Source organism: Peromyscus eremicus, chromosome 7, assembly GCF_949786415.1.
Source record: "Peromyscus eremicus chromosome 7, PerEre_H2_v1, whole genome shotgun sequence".
NCBI lineage: Eukaryota > Metazoa > Chordata > Mammalia > Rodentia > Cricetidae > Peromyscus > Peromyscus eremicus.
In genome coordinates, this window is record NC_081422.1 from 54,530,890 (window position 1) to 54,557,330 (window position 26,441).

The 26,441-nt window shown below is 45.4% G+C and overlaps 1 protein-coding gene across 1 annotated transcript in view; it reads right to left on the reverse strand.

Annotated features, from left to right (window-relative positions):
- Thsd4 (thrombospondin type 1 domain containing 4) overlaps window positions 1–26,441 on the reverse strand; it is a 485,807-nt gene that overhangs the window by 84,698 nt on the left and 374,668 nt on the right. The window contains exon 5 of the mRNA XM_059269043.1: window positions 2,142–2,346. Within this exon, the coding sequence (XP_059125026.1) occupies window positions 2,142–2,346 (205 nt within the window). The remainder of the gene's footprint in view (window positions 1–2,141; window positions 2,347–26,441) is intronic.

Here is a 26,441-nt window from a genome sequence, read left to right on the forward strand (position 1 = left end):
GTCACCTCCCCACTATATCCCATTAAGTTTATCCCCTGGCGAACTCTCTGAGACAAAAGGAAGGCAGAAGACACTTGTCAATCACCTTCCTTAATACATCTGTGCTCCTGTTGAGTCTTACAACAAAATCCCATACTCTGGATGGAAAGTGTAAGGCTCTGGGCTGTTTCCATTCAGATTCCCTGTGGATGTTCACACAGAATATCCATTGTACCTTTAAGGAGCCTGAAACTGATTACAAAATGGGACCGGTGATAGCGAGGGAATTTACTAAAAACAACATAAAGCTAATAAAAACTGGCATTGTTTACCAGTGTGTTTAAACACAATCACACTTCAAATAACCCCGAGGAACATTTTCCACTGCAGGAGGCAGGATGTTTGTGGAGATGTGATCTTGTAAAGGCACCAGAGAAAGGCGGAAACACAGAGATCATTATTTAAGATTTAAAATCACACAAACTGCTCACAGGGGAGCTTAGCTTTCTGCCACTTTGGTGGCTCCTGGATTTGCCAGAGAAGATGTAACAGTTTCCTGCTGTAATTGGGACTGTCTCAGAGACCCATCTGCCATCCTTGTCTTCCCCCAGACAATCAAACCCAGCGAAGGTGGTTTGGGCTGCATTTGAGGAGGAAGGGAAGGGGCAGGTGGGAAGTGATTGCCGGAGAGATGGCTCAGCCAGTAAACTGTGCAAACACTAGGACCTGAGTTCGATTCTTAGAACCCCCACAAAAAACGGGTGCAATGGCTCATGCACGTAACCCCAGTGCTGAGGACACGGAAGCAGGCAGATTCTCAAGGCTTACTAGCCCATCAGTCTGGCTTACTCAGCAAGCTCCAGGCTAGGGAGCTCAAAAGCAAGGGGACTGGCTCCTGAGGAATGATTCCTGGGGTTGGCCTCTGGCCTTCACAGGTATGTGTAATCATGTACATACACACCACCACCACCACCACCACCACCACCACCACCACCAACAACAACAACAACAACAACATGAATGGTATTTCAAAAAACTGGTGGACACTGACTGCCACATGACCAGTGGTATAGTAGAGGAAACTCATGTTAAATTTCTATTCCTAGAGCTCCCCTCCCTTGGTTGAATCCCAGCTCTGCTTCTTCTTTCCTATATGACTATGGCAAGCCTCAGTAAACTGAGGCTGGGAATAGCTTATAGGCTCTAGGCTCTTTAGAATGTTCTAGGATTTTATACAGAAAAAGCCATAAGTATATTGCCTGGCACATGATTTGTTCCAGACAGGCTCCTGCTCAATAAATAATTAAAAACAAAATGTCTATTGCTACTCATTAAATGTCTCAAAGAAATGACACCCTAGGCCAGGCTTGGTGGCTTATGACTATAATCCCAGCATGTAGGAGGAAGGCCAGCCTGGATTATATTATGATTTCCAAGCCAGCCTAGGATACAGATCAAGACCCTGTCTCAAAAAACAAACAGTTGCCCCTGTAATATCTGCTTAACTGATGTGCACATGCTTATCTGAACTAGAAACTGGTAAACAATCGTTCCGTGACTACTGCACAGCGGAGGTATGTCCCGAAGAATACACCAGCAAGGCTCTCGCTTGCAGGAAAATGGGTCCAATACAGATGATGTTGGCTGAGATGACTGCTGAGGTTCTGCAGCAGTCAGAAGACCCGCAGGGGCCTGCTGCCCCAGGCAGATGAAACAGAGAGAAGGCAAGGATTGTCTTTGCTTTGGACCTCCAGGGAGTGAAAGTCTGGGAGGAATCACCAGCAGGCTCTGTCCCCTAGACCCCCAGAGAACGAAGGCTAGCAGATCTCCCTTCTGGACAAAAAACCCTCCCAGCTCAAGAGTCTGTTGCCCATTTCATGCCCGCGTCTTTCTTGAGTAAAGCCCAGTGTAAATGTATAGTCATTAACCCTTAGTTCATGGAAGGACCTCCCCTGCCACACACACACACACACACACACACACACACACACACACACACACACACACTATTCCAAAGGGCAGGTCAGGAAGACCCCAATGGCACTTTCTGTATGTCCCGGGATGTCTGGCCACCACAGTGTTCACCTTACCATCCTGGAAAGAACTCATCAACAGCAGTGACATGTCTCTTCCGTGTGTGTGAAAAAGATGAATGAACTCACCCAAATAGTTGTTGCTCTTGTGCATTTCTGTAATGTTAATTTTCGTGGCTCCTTGGGGGATCTCTACAACTCGGTGGTAGCCCAAGCTGGTGAGGGCGTGCTTGAACACTCCCGACACCACCTGGCAGTCTGTGTTATCACCTCCACACACCCCACACTTGTCCACAACTTTGTCGGAGCCCAGGAAGTCGTCACAGCCAATGTTCTGCAGAAAGACAGAAAAGGTGTTGTAGAACGGATCAGGAACATCTGGGAGGAAGGAGTGAGAAAGGATCAGGAGATCTACTGATGGGCCTCAGACTGACCTTCCTCCTGCCCTTGCTCCTGGGGCTTAGGAAATGGCTCAGCGTGGCAAAGTGCTTGCTGTGGGAGCATGAGTTTGGAGCCCAGTACCCATGTAAAAATCCAGGCGTAGCAGTGAATGCTTAGAATCCCAGCACTGGAAGGCAGAGGCAGGGTGTTCCTGGGGGTGTCCTAGTCTAGCCAATCAGTGAGAGACAGTTTCTGTAGAGACTCAAAGAGTATGATGGAGAGCCATAGAGGAAAATAACCAATGATGACCTCTGGCCTCTACATGCCCACATACCCACATGTATATACACACACATTTTTAAAAGTTTATACATGCCTTCATTCAACAGATATGCACATAGCACCTACTTGGGCAAGGATCTTCCTTTACAGCTAGTCAGGAAATAGACCCTTCAGGGGTAGGTTGGAAGACCCACACAATAAACAAGACAGATCAATTCAATAGTATGTTTGGTCAAGGTAATTGATCAGAAGAAAGTGACTAGGAAGGAGGCAGGGTTTGATATTTATATAATTTGAACAGAGAAATTGTTTTGCACTCCCCCAGCCTGCGCCCCGCAGACTACAGGAGGGTCATGAGTGCCCCATGCTGGGAATTTCTTAAATCTCTCTGAAACCACAGTAAATACCCCACTTAAAACTGAGGTTTGCCGCCAAGTCTGTTCTACATTGCAGATCCTATCACCACGTGACAGAGCAACCCCCCAAAGTGCTGTTTGCTGGCCCAGTTTCGTGGGAAATCAGAGCTTGAGCTCTGTCTCCACTGGTAAGTGTGGTTCTGGAGAGCTGAGCACGAGCCTGGTGGCTTGTTTCTCTGAGGCACTTCCCAGAAGCACAATGGCTAAAACACCACCAGAGAGCATGGCAAGCTTCTATCCGAGACTTCACCAGACAGTCAATCTCGTTCATGGAAACTCTGTCTAATCTGAACCTCACCCCCACCCCAAATCTCATTACTCAGTTTTTTTCTGCTGTATCTTTATTTCCCATCACCCATTCATGTTCCTGTTAAGACAATTTTGTTTTGCATTTAAAAAAAAAATAAAGCTTTGCAACAAAATGGAATGATCTTGATTGGAATCTTTCTCCCATTGCCCAAGCTGGCTCCACAGGGCTCATGATACTGTTTCCTGAATTCAAAACTGGGACTCATGGTCTGAGCAGAGAATTCTGTCACATTTCCTCCAGGGGCAGATGGAAGCCAGCAGAATGTAGTTTGGATGATGAAATATTGGGATTACAGGATCATGCATTCGGTCCTGGGGTTGCAGAAAATGAAATCAGAATGGTATTCTAAAACTTGAGACATATGTCCACTGACTCACAAGCTTGTTTTCATTCTCAAACCTAATAGCAAACATGAGACCATATCTCAGGGGCAGAGTGGTCAGCAGACCCCTCCAAGTTCACTTCTGATTGCATTAAATAACCGTGGGTCTACCCACGTGGGTCCTATGGGTCGAATCCTGTTGGTGGGGTCAGATCTCACATCAGAGGTGTTTAGTTTTGTTCCTTTACTTTGACTGACATCTTTCTGCAGGCACTGTACTTCTGCCTTATTGCTTCCATATTCCCGAGCGCACATTAGTCCATCAGTAATCACGGGTCTCTCCACAAATCGCTTCTCTGTAAAACATTATTTCTGACAATAACAGGACATCATCTCAATATATCCATCCATATCCAATTAGCCTTTCAAAACGTCATGTATGCTATGTCTTTCTTCCCCCTTAAAAATGTCTTGCCTTCACTCTCTGAACATTTTAGTAGGAAAGGAAGGAAAATGATAGCCACGCCCTAACTGTCTGGCATTCTCCCTTGCTTTGAAACAAGGCAATACTACCAATATCAGGGTTTCTAGAACACAGAAACCGTGGGGATGGAAAGATGGCTCCCTGGTTAAGAACACTGGCTGCTCTGGAAGAGGCCCTGGGTTTGGTTTCCACTACTTACATGGAGGTTCACAGCTCTCTGTAACATCAGTTCCAGGGGATCTGATGTCCTCTTCTGGCCTCCATGGACATGTGGTTCACATATATACATGTAGGTAAACACTTACACACATAAAATGAAAATAAGATCCTACTCCACCAAAGCCAAGAGTAACTAAATTGATGATTATGGATGGGTAGGACGGACAGTGTGGTGGTGTGAATGAGATGTCCCCCATCAGTCTCAGACATCTGAATATTTGGTACCCAGTTGGTGGCTATTTGGGGAGGATAAGGAAGCATGTCCTTGTTGGAGGAAGTATGTCACTTCAGGTGAGCTCTGAGGTTTCCAAAGACTTATACCATTCCCAATGTATTCTCTGCCTCTTGCTCAAAGTTTGAGGTGTCAGCTCTCAGCTGTACCTGATGCCGTGCTCTGCCATCATGGACTCTTATCCCTCCAGAACTGTAAGCCCTTAATGCTCTCTTCTAAAGGTGCCTTGGTCATGGTGTTTGATCACAGCAATAAAATATAACTAAGACAGAAAAGTTGATCAGCCCTAGAGATAGCTCACAATGTCCTCTCTCTGCAAGCTTTGGTCCATTCCGGCTAACCCTGGACTCATCTCGAGTAGAGGGGACATTCACACAAAGGCACAGAAGGAACCAACAATGCAGTGCATAGAATGAGGTGGATCACCCGGCAGAGGCAACCGAAAGGGGGCAGAACTGATTTCAGCTCACGGTCTCAGAGGGTACAGTTCACCACGGTGGGGAAGGCATGGTGGAGTTCATGGTAGGGAAGTGTACGGCTGCTGCTTGTTTGTGGTGTCAACCGGGAAGTAGAGAGCATGGGCTGAAAGTGGCAGCCTCCAAGCCCATTCCCCACTGACCCACTTCCTCCATCTAGGTTCCAACTCACAAAGATTCAAAAGCCTCCCAAACCATTACAACCAGCTGGAGACCTAGTGTTCAGACATGTGTACCTGGGGGAGACATTTTACATTTAAAATATAAGACTACAGGGTAGGGTTGCAGTGAGGGATGAAATGAGGCCAGAGAATTAGACTCTCCAGGGTGAAGCATCAGAACTTTAATCTAGGAATCAATGACTACCAGATGTATGAAGAAGTAGAGGGTCATACTCAAGATGTGTTTTGAAGACAATAATGTTGGCCACAGTGTGGAGAGGGTCCTACCTAGAGATGGGGAGCAGGCCGTCTAGAAGGTCTTTTACAGAAATACTCTCTCTCTCTCTCTCTTTTTTTTTTTTTTTTGGTCTTTTTTGAGACAGGGTTTCTCTGTATAGCTTTGGTGCCTTTCCTGGAACTCACTCTGTAGACCAGGCTGGCCTCGAACTCACAGAGATCCGGCTGCCTCTGCTTCACAAGTGCTGGGATTAAAGGCGTGCGCCACCACTGCCCAGCCAGAAATACTCTCTTGTAGATAGGGTTTGGAGAGTATTTTAAGAACAAACAAGAGCCACTGAAGATGGGATCTACATTACCTCAGTCCTCTGTCTCAATGCAGTCAGTAGGATTTTCCGTTGGAAATTGTACAAACACTGCTTTAGACAACCACAGACACAGGACAAATGACGCTTGCTCTTCTGAGTTAGGCATTATATTAGGACACTCAGCACTACTGGATGGATCCCCACCTGATTTCCTGCACAGCTCAGTCACTACGGATGGACCTAGATTCTGCCACTGCAGTCTTCCCGGCAGATGTCCACATAGCTTGGAGACTAGCTTTAGTGGAGGGCGTGGCTACATAAGCAATGTCCAGAGCTAACAGTGGCACCCTGTTTTCTCAGAGCCCACCCTAGACTCTCAGGGCAGTTTGCTTCTCCAGAGAGAAATCAAAACAAAGGGCACACAACCCTTCCCCAGACATGGACAGAAACCACCGGGACATCTTTCCAGTGTCCTAATGGTTCCTCAGTCCTTCCTTAGGGAGATGGACTTGCCATGGAGTCACACAAAATGCTACCCACTTCAGGAAGCAAGAAAGACAAGTGTAGAGTGAGGACTGGGCAGAAACGTGGACCCAAGGCCTTTGTTCTTAGCTCTGAGGCCACAGAAAACTTATTTACATGACAAATGTCCCGTCTCCTGACAGGGCTATGCTGAAGATCAGTGATATAATGAGGGACGATTTGATTGATGGAAAAAAGTGACCTTCAGACCGGGTCTCAAAGGACAAGAAGTATTGTTCATGATGATCTAACCATGTGAAAGTATATTTTATCCACAATGTCACTGAGGGACCACACCAGGCAAGTCACCTGGAAAGCACCCAGTTGAACCAGACCGAGGTCTCCCCTTTTGGGGGAGGGATTAGTTTTTCAGGGCTCACCTGAAACACACACACACAGATTATCAGAAATTATTGGGCAACAAGGACTACCTGCATTTTTTATGTTCTCCTAGGACAGGATCAAATCTCTTTTAGAAACTGAAAACTGGGTACATGGAGACTAACGGGTGCTGCAATATCCCAGCTTGAAGTAGGGTGTAGGAGCAGAGTGACATTCAGATGCAAAATGAACAGCACACTGTGACAGCCAGACCAGTAAAAGGGGAAGGCAGATTTAATCCCCCCCATTTGTTTTCAGCTTGGTAATGTCTAATACTCACAGAGCCTTTACTGTATTATAGGTCCTTTGGAAACCAATTTTTCTCATTTTAAAAGCAATCCATGGGATTGCTGTCAACCACGGGGAGCTAAGATGTAAAGAGGTCAAATATCTGAGTAAGGTTGTGTTGTTAGTTGTAAGGGTCAAAAGTAAAGAGCATGTTTTAAAAACCGTTATGTTAGGATTGGAGATTACTCATGCCGAAGGTGACAGTTTTGTTGGAGAAGTGGATGGTGGCAGAGACCGAGAGCAGAGAACAAGTTCAAGGTGATGTCACCATAGAATCCTGGATAGAGCTCAGCCCAGAGGTGACTCTGATGTGCTTGTCTTCAAGTCTTGTGAAGGACCAATCACAGGATGTATCTCTTCCATACTGGCTGTTTGAACATTATACTCTACATGTAGCAAATGAAAAATATTTTAGCTTCCTACTACATTAATTTCTTATTGTAAGAGCTTTCTATTTATTTTGAAATACTTAGACTCACAAGAAGTTGTAAAAACAGTAAAAGGGAGTTTTGTTGACCTTCTACCCAGATTTTCCTAATGATTACATCTCGCTATGCATCGTCAGAGCCATGTATACCACTATAATGGCATCACCATTATACCGCTAACTAAAGAGTAGACTACATTTGAACTTGCCATTATTTATATACATTTCTTGGAGTGTATGATTCTGTGAAATACTGTAATATGTGTAATGTTCCTTTCTTTAAAACAGCTGGTTCCCCCTGTCCTGGTTAGCCTTAATTGTCAACTTGACATAGCATAGAGTCATGTAAGAGAAGAAGCCTCAACTGTGGACTTGCTTAGATCAGTTGGTCTGTGGGCATGCCCATGAGGGATTCTCCTGATCACTAACAGATGTAGGAGGGCCCAGGCCACTGTGAGCAATACCATTCCTAGGGAAGGTAGTCCTGGGCTGTACAAAAACATTAGTTAAGCATGAGTCCGTGGGCAAGCTGTGCAGTGCACTATTCCTCTGTGGGTTCTGGTTCAGGTTCTTGCCTTGAGTTCGTGCCTGACTTTCCTCAACAATGGACTGAGACCTGGAAGTGTAATATAAAACAAACCCTCTCCTCCTCCTCCTTTACCACAGCAAGAAAGACCAGACTAGGACCCCTCTCTCCAAGAACACTGCCATGTAATTGTTAAGTACATTGATGCCATCTAGTAGGAAAAGCAGTTTGGAATCGGGGGGGGGGGGAAGAATACTGAACTGGGAATCAGGAGGCTTTGTCTCCGACTTAATGTGGAATGATAAGCCAGGCTACTCCTCTACAGCATGTTGAGAACAATCCTGTCCTGAGTTATTAGGGAACAGTAGCTGGAACTCGGGCTTGTGTATCAGGTAGCTGACCAATTCATGTCTAATGGGGATGACTCCAAATTGGTGGCTTACTCTCAAACTCTTTGAGAGGCCCCAACAAAGTATCGTCAGTATGCTTAAGATGAGCATGGGAGTCTTCCAGACACAGGTCCTAACCTGCCTCTGTGCTTATGAGTCCTGACTCTTTGGACACACCAGTTGAGTTGGCTTTTGGGGTTTTTTGGATTTGTGATTGGAGATGCTGCAATATTGACCTCTTCAGTCTGTTAGAAGCATCAAATGAGGAAACATGGGAACAGAATCCTTGCAGAATGATGTGGTACAGTAGCTTCTCAAAGAATGCTGGGTTTTGTTATCATTGGTTTTATAGATTTGATTATGCCTGAAATTTATCCTCTTTAAGTAAATTTCATTACCATGTAACCAGAGGACCCTACTTCTGTAACATCCCTCAACTAGAAATACTTTCTTCTTTATTTGGACAAATTCAGAAAGTGCTAAAAAGCCAAAGAAAGGGCACAGGGGACCTCAGAGACAACTCCTGATATAGCGTCTCTGTTCTTACTGTTCAAACAGCATTTGCCAGTGACAGCCAGATTGAACATCTGCTTCCCACCCATCCACCTCTATTTTGTGTTTTCTGTACTGTACCATGTACTGACATTCAAAAGAGATACAGCTTTTGCAAAGGTGATTGGACAAGCATCAGATGTTCACAGCATTTTCCCAGTGATTCCTTTTGCAACACACTGTAGGAAAATTTTACATGTTGCAAGCCATCATGAGAGAAATTGCTCAAGAATTACCCTCAATTGTGTGCCAAAATTAACCTAAATGAGATTTCCCAAGGGAAATGAGCAATCTGGATGACATGTTTTGTGGTGAATTTCCCAGGGAGGAGCTTCTGTCCATTGTGGCAGGCAGGGTGGTGCCAGGCATTCAGATAGTGGCGGGAGGGTTCCAACTCCCTAATGGGAAGCAGGTGTTCTGTGTATGCTTCACACACGAGGCAAGGAAACCTCAACTGGCTGGCTAGGTGACCCTGAGAGGTGAAATGTGTAGCCTTAATAAGCATGCCATTACAGCAGTGTGGGAGAATATTAAAATGGTTTGGAGCTAACACCAATTTTCTTGTATTTATGGTGAGCTAATTTGTGGAAATACATATGGAGGCTAAAACTTTCATGGATGACATTCTGTTGAAAGAAGTCTTCTGCATATGATAAATATCTTTCTCATGTCACTGTGAGGAATGTAGATGAATACCACCTTCTTGGAAAGCAATTTAGCAACCCATGCTGCTTCAAGCACTGCATTCTTCTTCTAGGAATTTATACAAAGGAAATGATAAGAAATGAAGCCAACAATTTCAGAACAATAGGGCTCATCATAGTGTTATTATCAGTACTAAAAACATTGGCATCATCCTTAGTGTGCAACATAGGGAAATGGTTAAACAACATGTAGACCCCCTGGGAAATGTTGGATGGCTCCTTCTCCCAGTGTGATTTTCATTACAATGGTCTCGAAGGTGTGCCTGTCCCCTTGACCTTCTGTATCATTCAGCAAGTTTTCTGAGCTAATCACAAGACAATACCAATGTGATGTTAGGCACATCAGAACAGCCATGAAAAGGAACCTACTTAGAGTCCCTACTTAGAGTCGAACTCAAGTGAGCAAACCACAGCTTCCTGCCAGATCTGGCCCAACCTCTGTTTGTAAATAGAGACTGACCTGAACACAAACATTCCATTTGTTTACTTTTTGTTCCTGGCTTTTGGGGGCATTTTAAAAGTAGAGCTGAGTAGTAACACAGACAGTCTGGTCCACAAAGACTAATATATTTATAATCTGGCTCTTAAAAAAAAAGTTGCCAGTCATTGGTCTAAACAGAAAGACACAAAGAAGTGACTTCAATATGGCTTTGCAATTGTAAAGGTGGTGGGCACAGATTCCTGTGAGGCACTACTGAGGCTCAGGTATTTGCTCTCAATTGACCCTGATTGCCTGATCCTGAATCATCTATTCTCTCTTTGTTCTTTTCTAATCTGGCTCAATTATTACATAGAATGCAAAGAGCTATTATCTAAGGGGCCAGGGAAATGGCTCAGCTTGTAAAGAGCTTGGTGCATAAACGCGAGGACCTGAATTTGGATCCATAGCACCCATGTAAAAAGTGAGGTGTGGTGGTGCACCCTTGCAATCCCACTGCTGGGGAGGGAGAGGCAGAAAGGTCTCTGATGCTCGCCAAGCTGAACCAGCATGCTCTAGGTTCAGGGAGAGACCTTGACTCGCAAACGAAGAAAGAGTAGAAGAAAGACATCTTATGTTGACCTCTGGCACCAGCATGTACATGTGTGCACATGTTTCTGCATGCACAGAAATGCACACAAACCTGCACGCATACATACCTGCACACATACAAACATGAACATGTACATGCACATACACAGAGTTTGTCCTACCGCAAGTCTTCAACTTTTGGGGTGCTAGGGATCAAACCTAGGGCCTTGAGCTAGGCAAGTGCTCTACCACTGAACTACATCCCCCAGCCCTCTTTTTGTTTTTGTTTTTTTTTTTTAAAGTACGGGAGGAAAACCCATTCATTTAAAAGAAAACTTTGTGTAGAACCACAGAACTTCCCTACAGAAAATGAGAAAAGCAGAGTCTCTGGGGCTGAAGAAGGGCCGGCAGGGTGTGCAAGTCCAGCAGCCCACCTTCGTGCTTGCTCTCCTTCCGTTCTGGCCCTGCTGACATTTTGGCCTGGCATGTTCTTGCAGCAGCTGTCTTACGCACTGATAGTATCTGGCTCTACCTGTCAGGTGCCCGGCTCACTCTTCCTCCTCAGTGTGATATATGAATCAGATACTGCCAAGGACCTCCGAAGGAGAACGAGCCGCTTCAGGAACCTCTGCTTCAGGTTATATCACAGCTTATGGGATGTCTAGGAACACACAAGGCCTCTTACAGAAGGCTTCAAAAACAGTGGCGGTTTCACAGAAATGTGAAATATGTCCCGGTCTATGCCAAAGGAGATGATGAGTAAATAATAGTAGATTGTTCAATTAAAGAAATAGTTCCTTCCTGCATCCACCTAGAGTTCTCTAGTTGCCTTTTAGCTTAACTTCAGTATGAGAGCACAGTGTTCACCACACCGTAGGTGTTTAGGAGGTGTTTGCTGAAAAAAAGAGCTGTCCCCTGAGGGCTTCATTGGTAAGCGCTGGCTGGCCTACCAGCGTGATGATTAGGTCCGACCCTCAGAACACACATGAAAATGTCAGGCAGGAACGTGTAACCCCAGGGCTGAAAGGTGGAGACCGGAGGATGCCTGGGGCTCGCTGGCTAAGCAGGCTAGCCTCACTGGTGAGCGTCAGACTGATGAAGAGAGATGCTGTCTCAGAGGAGGTGGGTGGGTTCCTGAGGACCACACCCGAGGTTTTCCTCTGGCCCCCATACGGAGGTGCAAGTGTACACATATACCTGTGCATACAAATGGGCACCCACCGAACATGAACGCATGTATGTGCAAACACCGAGAAAATCTTCTGCCTGGGGAATCCAGAGATCAGAGTTATAGGACCAATCTGTTCTCAGGACTGGACTATCTCTAAGGTCCCTACTGGTGTCAGATTGTTTCTAAAACAAACAAACAAACAAACAAACAAACAAACGAGATAAAGCCCTGGTCTAAAAAAAAGACCTCTCCATGTTTAAAGTCAAGGATATATGCTTCCTTGAGACAAAATTAAATTGGAACCAGCAATCATTGGAAAAAAACTAGACACTGTCACTCTTTTACAGGGTAGAAATGGCAACAGTATTAAAGAGAGTTTAGATTCCTTGGTGAAAGCAATTGGAAACTAGTGACTGCTTTTAATCAGGCTTGTGGTTGTCACATTTCAGGGCCCATCCTGTTTCCTCAGAGAGTAGCACCTCACCAAGAGATTCAGCTAGAAGAGAACGCTGGCACTTCTGTAGGATACACTGGGTGGGAACCAAGTGAGCAGTGTTTACAGGCCCGGGAAAAGGAGCTCTGTGAGGCGATCATCTCATCCAGGGAGGGTGGAAACATCCCAAGTTACAATGCCAAACGCTTACTTTCATGTTCTAACTTCTAACTTCTCAGGGACTGAGATGGGGTGGGGGATGAGGGCATGGACCGACAATCATAATATACAAAAGTAAGGTGTCCATACTTTTGTAGAGAAGAGTGGAAACCTCCGGACTTAATCTTTTTAACCCTACATAGTGAATTCAGTTTAAAGACATTAGACAAATCTGGAGAAACTGTGTTGTAATTTTTCAGGGTTTCAGAGGGGGCTGGCACTTGGAAAACCCTGCATTGGATGTGTCCATCAGAGGCTGTGGACTTGGCTGCCAAGGTGTCAGAACAGGAAATTCCTAGAGTAAAGGAGGAAAGGGAAACCGTCTGCACTCTACAGGGTTGAGCTCTGGAAGCAGACTATCAACAAAAAGGCCAGAGTTTGTTCGGCTGAGAGCCCTGACCCAAGTCGAGGCTGCTTGGACATTGGCTGGATCTCTAAGATCTCTAGAGCACAGGCAGTTTGAGCCCACAGTCCTAATCACAACCAGATGCTCCCAGTAGTCTTAGGTGGATCCCGAGACTAGAAGGCAGTGGTGGAGACTCAAACTGGTACCCCTGCCATCCCTGCGATGCACATTCTATCTGCAAACGTGTGTGCATTTTCTCCACAAGATGGTACCTATAAGGCTTAGAGATGGCACTCACCCAAACAACTAGTTTAGGGACAAGGAACAGAGCCAAACGCTTAAAGGAATGATCTCTGGGAAGCATAAGAGGAAAGGGACTCACCCCAGGCTGACTGGATAGTCTTCGTAATCCCTTGTGCAAGATCCTGCCATGTGTTAAGACATGGTTTCATCTCTTAGAACTGTCTTATGGAATGTTAAAAAAAAAAAAAAGTGAGTGGAACAGTTAGGCTTTTTGTTTCTAGAACGTTCAAGAAAATACTTAAAAACTTACCTAAATTAGTTATGATATTGAGGGTTTATAGGGTTTTTAGACGTCACTTCATGGTCATATCCAGGGACAGCTGAGAGCATGGGATGAAATGCTGAGAGAAAAGTCTGCCGATAAAAGCACAAGGCTTGGAGTTCCAAGACTGGCCAGGGGTGGGCTGGGAGCAGGAGACTGGCCAGGGGTGGGCTGAGAGTGGGGGACTGGCCAGGGGTGGGCTGAGGAGTGGGAGACTGAAAGTTTTTTCAGGTGATGCCTGGCAGACACAAGCTGTGCTCTGGAGATGGAGGAGCCTAGAGGCTGAGAAACACACAGTCAGCTGCATTGGGATGGGCACAAAGAGATGGGAGCCTTGATGTTGAGAATGGATTTAGAACACAGGGTGAGGGCACAGTGATAGTGTGCTGAAGGAAAGCCCAATTGGCCAGAGAATGGTCACCATCAGATGAGGACATGATAAGCCTGAAGTACACAGCCTGAGATCTGCCGGAATATTAGTGCTCTTCAGATCCAAGGCCCATGGGGTGGGGGTGGAGGGTAGTCATGTGATGGAGTCATCTTACAGCAAGGATCTAGAGTGGATCCCAATGATCATTTATTTACCTGTCATTGAATTCACTCATATTAATTTTCTCACTCTACCTCTTTTACTGGAACTTTCTTCTACAATTGAGAACATTGCTATTTTAACTTTGGAATGAGAATCTTCTAAAGTGTATTACTGTACACTAAAAAAAAAGTCAAGACTAACAAGATTATTTTAGGAACTGGGCTGTGGCTCAGTTGATAGAGTCTTGCCTAGCATGCACGAGGCCCTGGGTTCCATTCTCACTTCTGCGTAGACTGGGCCTGGTGGTGCATGTTCAGAATCACAGAGCTGGGCGTGTGGAGGAGGAGGACAGGAGAATCAGAACTTCAAGGTTGTTATCAATCACATGGCCAGTGTTAGGCCAGCCTGAGCTACATGAGAACCTGTCTCAAAATATATATATACAATAAACTTATTACATCTTGATTAGCCTAGAAGTGTAGCCACAGCACAGCAGACTAAGTCTCACCAGGGGGCTTTTATTTTAAAAAGAAATCCTGGGCCCCTCTTGGCACAAATAGAACCTGCAGCTTAACAGTACCTGCAGGTAATTCCTGAGTACACTGAAGTCTGCAAAGTGCTGTCCTAGTTCCCGGGGGTCAGCAATGTCTTTTGTACAGAGCTAAACCACATGGTCTCTGTTACCCTGGCTCAGCTGGGCTATTGTAGTTTGAAAGCTGTTCCAATAAAACTTTATTTATAAGCACATTGACAGCTACATCTGGCTTCTAGACTAGATTTGGTTCACCCACCAGATTTACTGGGGTCAGGCTGCAGTGTCCTGAGTCCTGCTTCAGATTGTTCCCTGATGCTCCGAAGGGTGGAACATTTTAGTGACTCCATCCCTTCTGGATGCTGGAAGCCACAGCTTGAAGCTGTCAGCCACCTTTGGGACTTTCTGTATGGCTGTTTCTTATCACTTGGAAAAAGCCAAAGGGCAAATGAAATCAGCCAGAAATTTCTGGACCAAAAGAAGTGGGTTTCTGGCTGTGTCACATGCTCAGCGAAAGGTCTTGGGGAAGTTGCTCACTGGTTCCAAGGGTGTGTTCTCTTGCTTTTGAAGGGTGTTACTTAGACCCCTTTGCTTACTGTCTGGAGGTTCTGAGAGAATGAAGAGAATTTAAAATACTTTTTAAAATAAAAGGATGTTAAACATAAAGTATCCCATGAGTCCAAGCTGCACTGACTCACTTTGGGGGCTCCATACCGACAGCGTCTAAGTTCTGCAGTGCTCAGGGAGTATTTCCCTCAAGGCGTTGAACTCCCACAGCAATCGACTCTAGTAAGATCAGATCTCAGAGAGAGTCTGGAACTTGCTCAAGCTGCCCAGCCGCTAGGAAACAGAGCTGGTACTGCCCCGGCTGTGTGTGCCACCAGCTTACACTAATACTCTTGGCTACAGGCATTTTTCAGGTCATTAAGCAGGAAGTAAGGGAGATTTGGGCTTTTTCACAAGTTTCCCGATAGACAATTTAAAATAACTCTTTCTCTCTCGGAGGCATTCAAGGAGACCAAAGCGGCGGCAATCTGGGATCATTTGACCTGTCAGGGCACTTCTTGTTTACTGTATGCTCTTTCTTCTTTTCTCAAGTTGCATCCCAGTCCCCTAAATGACAACCAGTTCTCTATCCAGTCCAAACAAAGACAACACAACGCGATCACTCTTTGGCTTCCATCGGAAAAGAAAATGCCTCTGGAAAGCTTCCCTCTGTGATATTTATAATGGGGGCAAAGGTGAGAGAAGACATGCTCACAAGCTCACCCGACCTAAGCCTGGTCCCCAAAAGCTGTGAAAGATCTACAGATGAAGAAACCGAGCCCCAGGGGGGAAGGGACTTCTCTAAGTTGGTAGGGTGAAGACTTCCTGCCGAGAGCCCCTGCCCCTCCCGTCTCATGACACCATGGCGCCCTCCTTCCTCAGCCAGGGTTTGACTGCTTTCCCCATCAAACGGTCTACTTCCTTCCCTTTCTTCAGAATTGTGTCTCTTTGATCAGTTGAGGGCAGTAGCAACTCCTCATAAACGGCAGACACTCCTTTTAGAATGGATGAACTGTTTGGGCGGGAGATGTGAGCCCGAGGTCTGGGGATCAGCAGAAACTAGCAGGAAGAAAACAGACAACGGCTAAGTTGATGTAAGGCCACATGGGAAAGACTGGCTGCAGGCTAGAGATGTGGCTCAATGGTCCAGCACTCGCCTAGTATGTGTGAGGCCCTGGGTTCGATCTCCAGCACTCAAAACATATAACAACAAAGAAATGTCTGGTCTCCAAGGCTGGAAAAAGGGAGAGGGCCGAGGAAAAAGTAAGGAGAGAAAGTAGGAGGTGGTGGAGAGCCACTGAGAAACCCTGTGTGCGAGAGAGGGAAGCCAGAGGGTGTCACTGGATCTAAAGTTCACCGCTGTGACTTAAAACACCTTCTGTTCCCAGCCCTGTCAAATCTTCCCCGAAGGTCTCTGTCTAGGCTTATACCTACCTGCCTGCCCTAAGAGTTCCTGCTTTACAGAAGAGCTGGCCCCGCCCCTCGCTCGCTGTAAGGAGTAACTAGCCCGGGCAATGATGGAGAGCTCACCCTGGTGGTGAGGACAAGGGAGAGCCGGCAGGCTGACCAACCCTGCAACTACTGAGACCCAGAACCAAGGTTATGAGTTGGTCCACCCCAACATCCACCCCATCTGTGATCTCCTGGAGCACATGAAGTGGCCGGTCCTGCAGACCCACAGCTGCAGGATCTCCATGGCACAGGGAAATAGCAGGACAACCAAGAGGAGTTCCAGGGAGGGCCCAGCATCGATAGTGCAGCAGAAGTCAGAGGTCTCTAACCAGACCAATGACTCTTTGCAATGAACACTTGCAAGTAAAGATATATGGATAAAAGGCTTTACTGCGTGACTCACTGTGCCACACTACAGCTTCCATGATGAGATTGTTTTTCTTTTCTCTTTTTTTTTCTTCTTAAATTTTATTTTATTTTGTAGGGTAGGTTGTGAGGGCAGAGGGCAGATACGAAGGGACGGGGAAATGAATGGGTTGCAGATGCATGATGTGAAAGACACAAAGATAAATAAAAAAAATAAATAAAAATAAATAAAAAAGAAATTTAAAAAATGGTGATGGAGAGATGGCTCAGTAGTTAAGAGCACTGACTGCTCTTCCAGAGGATCCAGGTTCAATTCCTAGCACCCACATGGCAGCTGATAACTTTCTGTAAATCCAGTTCCAGGGGATGGGACACCCATGGCAAAACACCAAGGCCCAGAAAAAACAAAACAAAACAACAACAACAAAAAAAAAACCCCAAAAAACCAGAAAAACCCAAAAACAAAAAAAAGAGTTCCTGCTTTAGTTCCTGGCCCCTCTCCAGTTCCATAATCTGAAGAAAGATGTCCGTGGGCCTGTCCGTTTGAGAGTCTGTCTCTAGATCTGCGGTTGCCCATCTAAGAACTTTCCCAACGTGGCATGCTCTCAAAGGTGACATCTGTGAAATGACAACCTGGGGGATAATTCACAGCCTCCTGTGAGGCTCAAGAGAGCAGGCAGCTGAAGGCAAGGCAGCTTGTTCGGAACTGGCGGCATGGGGAAGGGGCTAGAGAGCGCATATGGGATTGCCTTTGCTCCGGAGGTTCCCTGGGATCCCTTTCAAGAGCTTAGCTCATCGGGAATCTGGTTGCTTTATCCCACACAAGGCGCACACATCTCTGCACCAACAGAAGGGCTGGCCTGTTTCTAAGTCTCCTGAAACCCCACTTCCCTTCGCACGGCTCTCGAGTCGACTTAACTTGGCTCTTGCAGCCAGAGTTAAAGCAGGGTTGTGTTCACAGTGCTTGATCTGTGTTCTGATAATGTCCCGGGACAATGACGAACAAGACTTCTGGAGATTTCTTTTTAAAAGTTACTTCTGTTATTTTTTAAGATTATAATTACACAATTTTCCCTTTCAGAGAAATGTCTTTAACTTTTTAAAAATGATTTATTCATTCTTATTTTATGCCCATTAGTGTTTTGCCTGCATGAAGGTGTCAGATCCCCTGGAACTGGAGTTACAGACAGTTGTAAACTGCCATGTGGGTGCTGGGAATTGAACCTGGGTCCTCTGAGAGAGCAGCCAGTGCTCTCAACCACTGAGCCATCTCACTAGCCCTCAGAGAAATTTCTTATAATTTTTTAAATGTCTGTGTGTGCATGTTTATGTATGCAGGTTCATGTGTACATATGTGGGTGGGTAAGCGGAGCCCAGAGATTGATGCTGGGCATCTTCCTTTATCATTCTCTGTCTTGCTTTTGTTTTAAATTAATTTTTTTATGTGCATGGATGTTTTGCCTGCATGTACATCAGTATACCATGTGTGTGCAGTGCTAACCATGGTCAGATGAGGGTGTCATTCTCCTGAAACTGGAGTTACAATTGGTTGTGAGCCATATTTGGATGCTGGGAGTCAAATCCAGGCCCTCTAGGAGAGCAGCCAGTGCTCTTAACCACTGAGCCATCTCTCCAGCCCCATTGCCTTATTTGTTGAGACAAGCTCTCTCTTTATCTGGAGCTCTGCAGTTGGCTAGAATGGCTGGCAGCAAGCTCCCATGGAACCTCCTGTCTCTGCCTCCCCATTGCTAGGGTTACAGCAGACATGTGCCACCATGCTTAGCTTGGATGTCAGTGCTGAGGATCTGAAATCATGACAGGCACTTTGCCAAGGAAGACATCTCCCTAGCCTTAGTTTCTGTTTTTGCTTTTAATGTGGTTTTAAGTGTGCATTTCACAATTTGTCTTGGAGGCCAGCTATGATAAAGTCTCCAGACAGAGGACAGACACTATGTTTAGAAACAGCAAGGGGAGTTGTCAGAGGGAGCCTGTAACTCAGGCATGCTGGATCATAGTCTTAGATGAACTACAAGTGGAAAGCGTGCAGAGATTCGAGCATTCTTTGGAAAATTGGGTGGTAGGAAGCCTCGGGAATATACATGGCAGTTTGTTTTGTTGTTGGTTTTGTTTGTTTGTTTTTTGGTTTGTTGAGACAGGGTTTCTCTGGGTGGCTTTGGAGCCTGTCCTGGAACTCACTCTGTAGCCCAGGCTGGCCTCGAACTCATAGAGATCCGCCTGCCTCTGCCTCCCGAGTACTGGGATTAAAGGCGTGTGCTACCACTGCCCGGCTACATGGCAGTTTTTAACTGGAACACTCACCATGTTCTCACTATCTCACATATTACTGCTGTGGGATGTTCTGTATGGCAAATATGTTAATAAATAAAACACTGATTGGCCCGTAGCCAGACAGGAAGTATAGGCGGGACTAACAGAGAGGAAAATTAAGGGAACAGGAAGGGAAAGAGGAGACTGCCTGGAGCCTCCAGGATAAGAAAGATGTAAGGTACCAGTAAGCCATGAGCCACGTGGCAAAGTATAGATTAATAGAAATGGGCTGAATATAAGAGTAAGAGCTAGACAATGATAGGCCTGAGCTAATGGCCAAGCAGTTTAAATAATATAAGTGTCTGTATGTTTATTTTATAAATGGGCTAAGGGACTGCCGGGGCTTGGCAGAACCCAGAGAGAAAACTCCAGCTACATATTACCCTCTTTAATTCTCTCAAGAATCTTGAGAGGTAGGATTATTCTTCCTACTTGTACTAAAGAGAAGGTTTTATGTCAAGGCTCACAAAGGAGAGGTGACTGTCAGGTGGAAGGAAGGGGCTTTGGCTCTGGAGCCCAGGCTCCTGCTCTGCTGGACAATGGAAATTCCTCTTCCCCGGAAAGAATAAAGCCTGGTTGCTGGCTGCCCAAGGGACATACATACTTGCTTATATCTCTTGGGCTGTTTTCTAGTTCTCCCTAAGACCCTTCCACAAAGGGGTCAACTCCCACCCCAAGCTCTCCCCTCACACAAGGACTGACTGTACCGTAACAGCCTCTTCTACATCTTCCTCATTTTCTAAGTCCAGAAAAACCTCTGTAGTGCCTGTCACACCAGTGGAGGGACATGCATCACATCCCTTCCTCCTCTGCTGAATTTCACAGGTCCCAAAGATCTCATTGGAATAGTGGCTATTTTTCTTGTTTGTCTTCCTGGGAATGGAAACTGCCAGTTAACATTTATGACTTAGGGAAAAACACTAGGTCCCTTGGGGGATGTTATGGCTCAACCAAGATCCTGCTCTTTGAGCTCTGATAACTATGAAATTAAAGACAATTCCTCCTTATTCTTTTTTCTAACCATACGCACATCCAATATGAGCATTTATTTCACTAAGGAATAAAGACATTACACTTGGTGCATTCTCAGAAGGAAGAAATTTGGCTGAAATATTTAAACATGAAGGCTCCTTTATACATCTTCGAAGGATGGCTAAGAACAGGGTTATCTGTCAAACTCAATGTGTCCCATAATAATAATTCAGGTGGTAGCCAGATGAATCATGCTCATGCTGCAGAATATTTCCTTTCTTTCACAACTCTAACCTGAAAGGTAGGGTAATGGCAGACATGATGCCTGAACGTGCCTCCCAGTGACCACACCAAGGATACGAACTTGTGACAACAAATACCTAGGACCTGTAAACCAGTTGGATAAACACTGATCCCTCACCTTCCTTGAAAGAACCTTGAAATTCTTAATTTCCACCAGTCCCTTCATTGAAATCCTAACCATATTTATGAGCTTTTAAATCATGCCCCCAGATGTGGACACATCAGCAAGGCAAAGCCTCACGGTTTGAGGTAATCTATTCTGCATGTGGATGTGAAATTTATCTTCCCAAGGTGCTGCTGTCATCATGTCATTCCTGGGGCTCAAAAGGTTTCCTGATGTCACCTGTCACTTAAACAAGCTGATCATTTCCTCCTAGCCGTGACGTATATACTTAAGTCCCTGATTCCAGGTGGGGAGAAACCAATGCCTAAGGCTGCAACATTTCAGGACTATTTTATCCCAGGTGTGGATAACTCTGGAAATGCCGTGCTTTCGAGAATGATCCATTGTCTTTACGCTTTGACAGCAAATACTCAGAGAATATGGTAAGACATACTAACCAGGGGCAGTAACTAATAAGTGCATATTCTAAATTTCCTAGTTAGTTTTCTGACATAATGGGTGTTTTTGCTTATGAAAAGCATCGGCGGCATGTAGGAGGAACTCAATACCATTATGCTTTATTTAAAGTCAAGTGAAAGCACGCACAGCAAATTCAAAGAAACACAAACAAATTCTCTCCATTCCTACCTTAAACAATGGCTGTCCTGGAACAGCCAGAGAATACTTCAGAGACTGGAGTGCAGAGAATACAGACGGACAAAAAGGAAAGAATTTCTCCTGGAGAACTAAGCCAATTTAAACAAATGCCAAGAGAGACGAAGCTTCAGTTTCGGTAAGTGAATGTCTCCAGTCACTTTGAGCTCTGCTAGCGAGGCTGCTCTCCCTAGAGAGAGGTCACCGGGATGCTCAGGAGCACACAGCAACACATGAGAAAGAGGGGACAGGGATTTTGCTGAAGATCTACCAGCGTGACACTATTTACTACAGATTTAGTAGAGGAGGGCCTAGTAACTTGGCTGAGGTCACAACCAAGAGCCCGGATCTGAATCCCAAAGGCATGCAGATCAGGTGGAAACAAAGAGGCAAGGCCACTGGAGGAATGAGAACAGGGGACAGTGGCGAAAGGAAAGGACCCGACCTGGTGCCAGGACGCATACCGGCTTGGGTTAAAGGACAGGGGTCACCTCCTCCTCACCAGGCCTTCCCCTGTGAGTTCAGCAGGAAATGCCAGGCCTTGAGCTGCATCTCCCCAGCTGCCCACAAGGGTTGCCTGCAGCCCTGCATGGAAAGCTTTCAAAATGCTTTTTCCGTTGCAACAAAAGAATCAGAAGATTTTTGTGACCTAGAGGAGAATTACATTTGTGATAACAAAGGAAGATAGGGCTTATCACGGCCAAAATCAGGCCATTAATCATTCTCACTGAGACAGAATGCTAGAATCCCAGTGCCTCAAAGTGGAAAGAAACAGGGCACCCGGTCTAGCTAAGGAGCATCAGACTTGGGGACCAGCCTAATTCTGAAGCTCTTTGCTGGGATCCCAGCAGGTTACTAGTATGGTTTTAACCCATTAAAGATGTCTCCTAATTAAGAGAAGCCACTGGCTTTTAATTTACTCCAAGGTTCTACTTCAATGTTTTTAAAGCGTATCTTAAAATAGTACTAGTAATTGAATAGTAATTTTAAAAATGGTACTGGGGATTGAGCATGCTAGAGATGTGCTCTACCACTGAGTCATATCCTCAGCTTCATATACTAATATTTTCTTTCTTAAATCATATTTTTATTGTCTTGAGAATTTCATATAATATATTTTGTTCATATTCAATGCCCCTTCCAACTCCCCAGCACTGTGGGTGGAGACAGGCAGATCCTGAGCACACTATGGCTAGCCAGCCTAGCTGGAACAATGAGCCTCCAGTTCAATGACAGACCCTCTCTGAAGGCAATAAGGCAGAGAGACACCTGATGTCCTACAGCACACATGTATAACCCTCATCACCAAACTTCTACACTCCTAGTACCACACCCCCACACCCCATCACCACACCCCCACACTCTATCACCACACCCCACACCTGATCACCATACCCCACACCTCATCACCACACCCCCACACCCCATCACCATACCTCGATACCCCATCACCACACACCTACACTCCATCACCACATCCCACACCCCATCACCACACCCCTACAACCCCATTACCACACCACACATCTACCATCACCACACCCTCCATCACACACCACCACACAAAAGACTCGAGGGATGAGAACAGCCAGTCACATCCTTTAGGTCACAGCTATGCACAGCTTTTCTTGGGGTATGTGCCTATGTGGCATACATATGTGTACATGTTTTGTGTGTGTGCATGTTTGCATGTGGGCACAGGCCAGAGGATGTCTTTATCACTCTCTACCTTATTTTCTGAGACAGGATCTTAATTAACCTGGAACTGGCTGGTCAATGAGGGGACCATTTGTCTTCATCCTTGGCCCCTCATATTGAAGTTACAGACATATACAACCATGTTCAGCCTTTACATGGTCTGGGGATTTGAACTCAGGTCCTCAAGCTTGAGTGACAAACACTTTACTGACTGAGCTATCTCCCCAACCTGAAGTTATCCTTTTTGGTTGTTTTTACAACTTCATTCAACAGTAAGTTGTTTAACATATGTAAAATCTGGCACGATCACCTGCCCACTACAACTAAATCTCTTGAGAAAAGAACCCGCAGGATTGGACTCTGCTGTCCCTTCAGAACTAGCACACTAGGTGGTAATCATTCTTGAATCACGTACAATGCTTAAGGCTACAACCTAACTTCCACCCAGTTCACAGAATGCCTCATTTCACGAACGAGGAGATGTGAGCTTAGATCCTTGCGGGGTGGAACTTGCTGCATTTAGATTTTGTATTGCAAATGGGCATTTTAATAATAATAAAAGACACTTAATTCAAGCATAAATGAACAGTGGGACAGGATAGGATAAGTGCAATTACTTTTCTACTGACATTTCATCTAATCTTTACAAGCGCCTAAGAGGCAACAATTATTTTTTTTTCCCTGTTTCAGTTAAAGAACCAAAATTGGAAAAAGTAAAGTGGTCTGTTGAAAGTCACATGACAACAGAATCAGGATGACACCCTATGTCCCACTGCCTGAAAGTCTCCTACTCTGCCAGGACAGGGCAACACTGAGTACCAGGAAACTCACATCACCCAGACCTCATTGAAATGCGAGAACTCACTGCAGCTACCAGATGTGGGACCTTGGAAAAGATGGTCAAACAGACTATGAGATGAGCATATAAGGGCTAACGAGATGGTTCAGTGGTGAAGAGTACAGATTGCTCTTGCAGGGGACCCAAGTAGGGTTCCCAGCACCCCATGACAGGCAGCTCATCACTGCCTGCAACTCCTGCCTCAGAGGATCTAATGCCCTCTTCTGGCCTCTGCGGGACGGACCTTCATTCACTTTCATATAGCCACACTCACCCCCCCCATATACATAATTAAAAATGAAAACTTAAAATCTTTAAAATGGGCATACAACAGCACCTACTTCATAGGTTTTCAAGAATCAAATGTGAAAATTTATAAAATGCCAACATTTAAAATGCCAAAGTATAAACCCCCAGTAAATATAAACAGTGTTAGGGTTGTGATTATTACCACACCAGTATTTCTGGTTCAATACTGTTGCTCCATACCAGTCTGGGAAAGAACACATAGACTAATTTTATGCAATCTCTGCACAGAATGGCTTTTGAAGGCTTTTTTTTTTAAACTGAGAACTTCATCCATGCATATAGCATGTTTTGATCATGTCTACCCCTCTTCCTTCCCCTCCAATTCCTGACCCATCTCCTCAATCCTTCCCTCCCAATTTCATGTGCTATCTCCTTCTTATTTTGTTTTGTTTTAAACCCAGTATGTGCATGGGTATAGGAGCATCCGCTAGATCACAGCATCATCTCAGGACCACACCTCTGAAGAAAACTGACTGTCCCTTCCCGGCAGCCATCAATTGCCAATAGCTCCTGGGCTCGGGGTTGGACTTCCTGACCACCTTCCCCTTCCATGCTGGATGTGTTCTGGCTTCATCCTGCACAAGTCTTGTGTATGTAGTCATATGCCCTGTCAGTTTATATGTGTAACTGCCCTGCTGTGTCTGGAAACAGTTTTACTACAGTCCCCTGCCTCTGGCTCTCAAAACCCCTCTTCCTCTCTTCCTTGGTGATCTCTGAGCCAAAGGAAGAGGGGCACGATGAAGATGTCCTGTTGACTGGCTATTAATTACACCATTTGATTGCTAGGCCATGTTTCCAACCAAGCAACCGTGGGTTTCCTACAGAGAAAGACAAAAGAGAAAATACATTCAATTCTTTTGCTTTCTAGCAGAGCATGGTTGTAAACCGGTCCATTCTGAATCCAATCCACAGAAAACCAAGTTGTTATTTTCAAGACTATCTTCTCTCATGATTACTTTTCCCAGATAGATTTTCATTTTGCAAGGTGCCTCAGACAAAGTGCGTGCGTGTGTATGTGTGTGTGTGTGTGTGTGTGTGTGTGTGTGTGTGTGTGTGTGTCCCCATATTCCCACCCAATAAATCTCCTCCTGTTTGGCAGAGAATGTTGTTAGCTTCCATGAAAGAGTCTTTTTGTCTGCTTCTATCTAAGAAGCTTTTTCATTACAGGCTGGAAGTAAAGGTAAGTGCTGTGGGGACTCAAGGACCTCTTGGCTCTTCTCCCATGTCCAAATTATGTCCCAGGAAAATGCGGTCCTCTATGCTGCACTCAGCTAACAGTGACAGCTCAGAGGCCTCAAATATGGCCTTAATAAACAGGCTCTACACAAATATACCCAAAGCATATTTTTTTTTATTTTTATAAAGAAGGGGCTTTAAATAGCATTGAATGCTGTGAGCACAAGGCCATGCAATGGCAGGAAGTATCTGACCATCTTAATGGGATCAGGCTTTTGTCCACCAACAATGGTGGGCAAACCACAGCCCGGCAGAGAGCCATTAGGATGGATTTCATTTGTGGTGGTGCAGAGAGGCCCTTAAAGAGCACTAATCAGAAAAGAAAAAAAAAAAGAGAGAGAGAGAGAATGGAGTGATTCAAGTGCTGTAAGACAGGGTGTCCTCCTGAGAGACTCCACATACATGATGATCCCGCTCACACGGGATGGGCACCTCCTTCAACCCCGCTGATGCCCTGAGCATGGCAGTTAGCTTTATAAATCCTGCGAGCCTCTGCTTCTGACCTCTGATGTGAATTTTACTCTTTTCTTCCACTCGCTCCTTCTGCCCTGTCAGTGAGACTGTTCCCAAGTTCCCTCTCCCACTAGGGCCCTTGTCCAAGTAGAATCCCTCCCAAATCACATGGGGATTTAAGAATGTTACTTGTCTAGGGACTTAAGAGATGGCTTATTGGGCCGCATGCCTGCCAAGCAAGTCTGAAGACCTGAGTTCAGATCCCCAGCACCCACATAAAAAAGCCAGGCATGGTCACACATATCTGCAATCCTAGCACAGAAGAAGTAGAGATGGGAGGCACTCTGAAGCTCACTATTTAGTTCAGCCAGCTAGTGAGTTCCTGGTTCAGAGAGAGACCCTGTCTCAAAAAGATACATTAGGAAGTGACTGAGGAAGACATGTAATGTTGACTTTGGCCCCTACATGCATGAACATACCACATATAACACACACACACACTCACACTCACACATACATACACATTCAAACACATACTCTTAACATACATACACACGCCAGGCGGTGGTGGCGCACGCCTTTAATCCCAGCACTCGGGAGGCAGAGCCAGGTGGATCTCTGTGAGTTCCTGGACTACCAAGTGAGTCCCAAGAAAGGCGCAAAGCTACACAGAGAAACCCTGTCTCGAAAAACCAAAAAAAAAAAAAAAAAAAAAACCAAAAAAACCCCATACATACACACACTCAC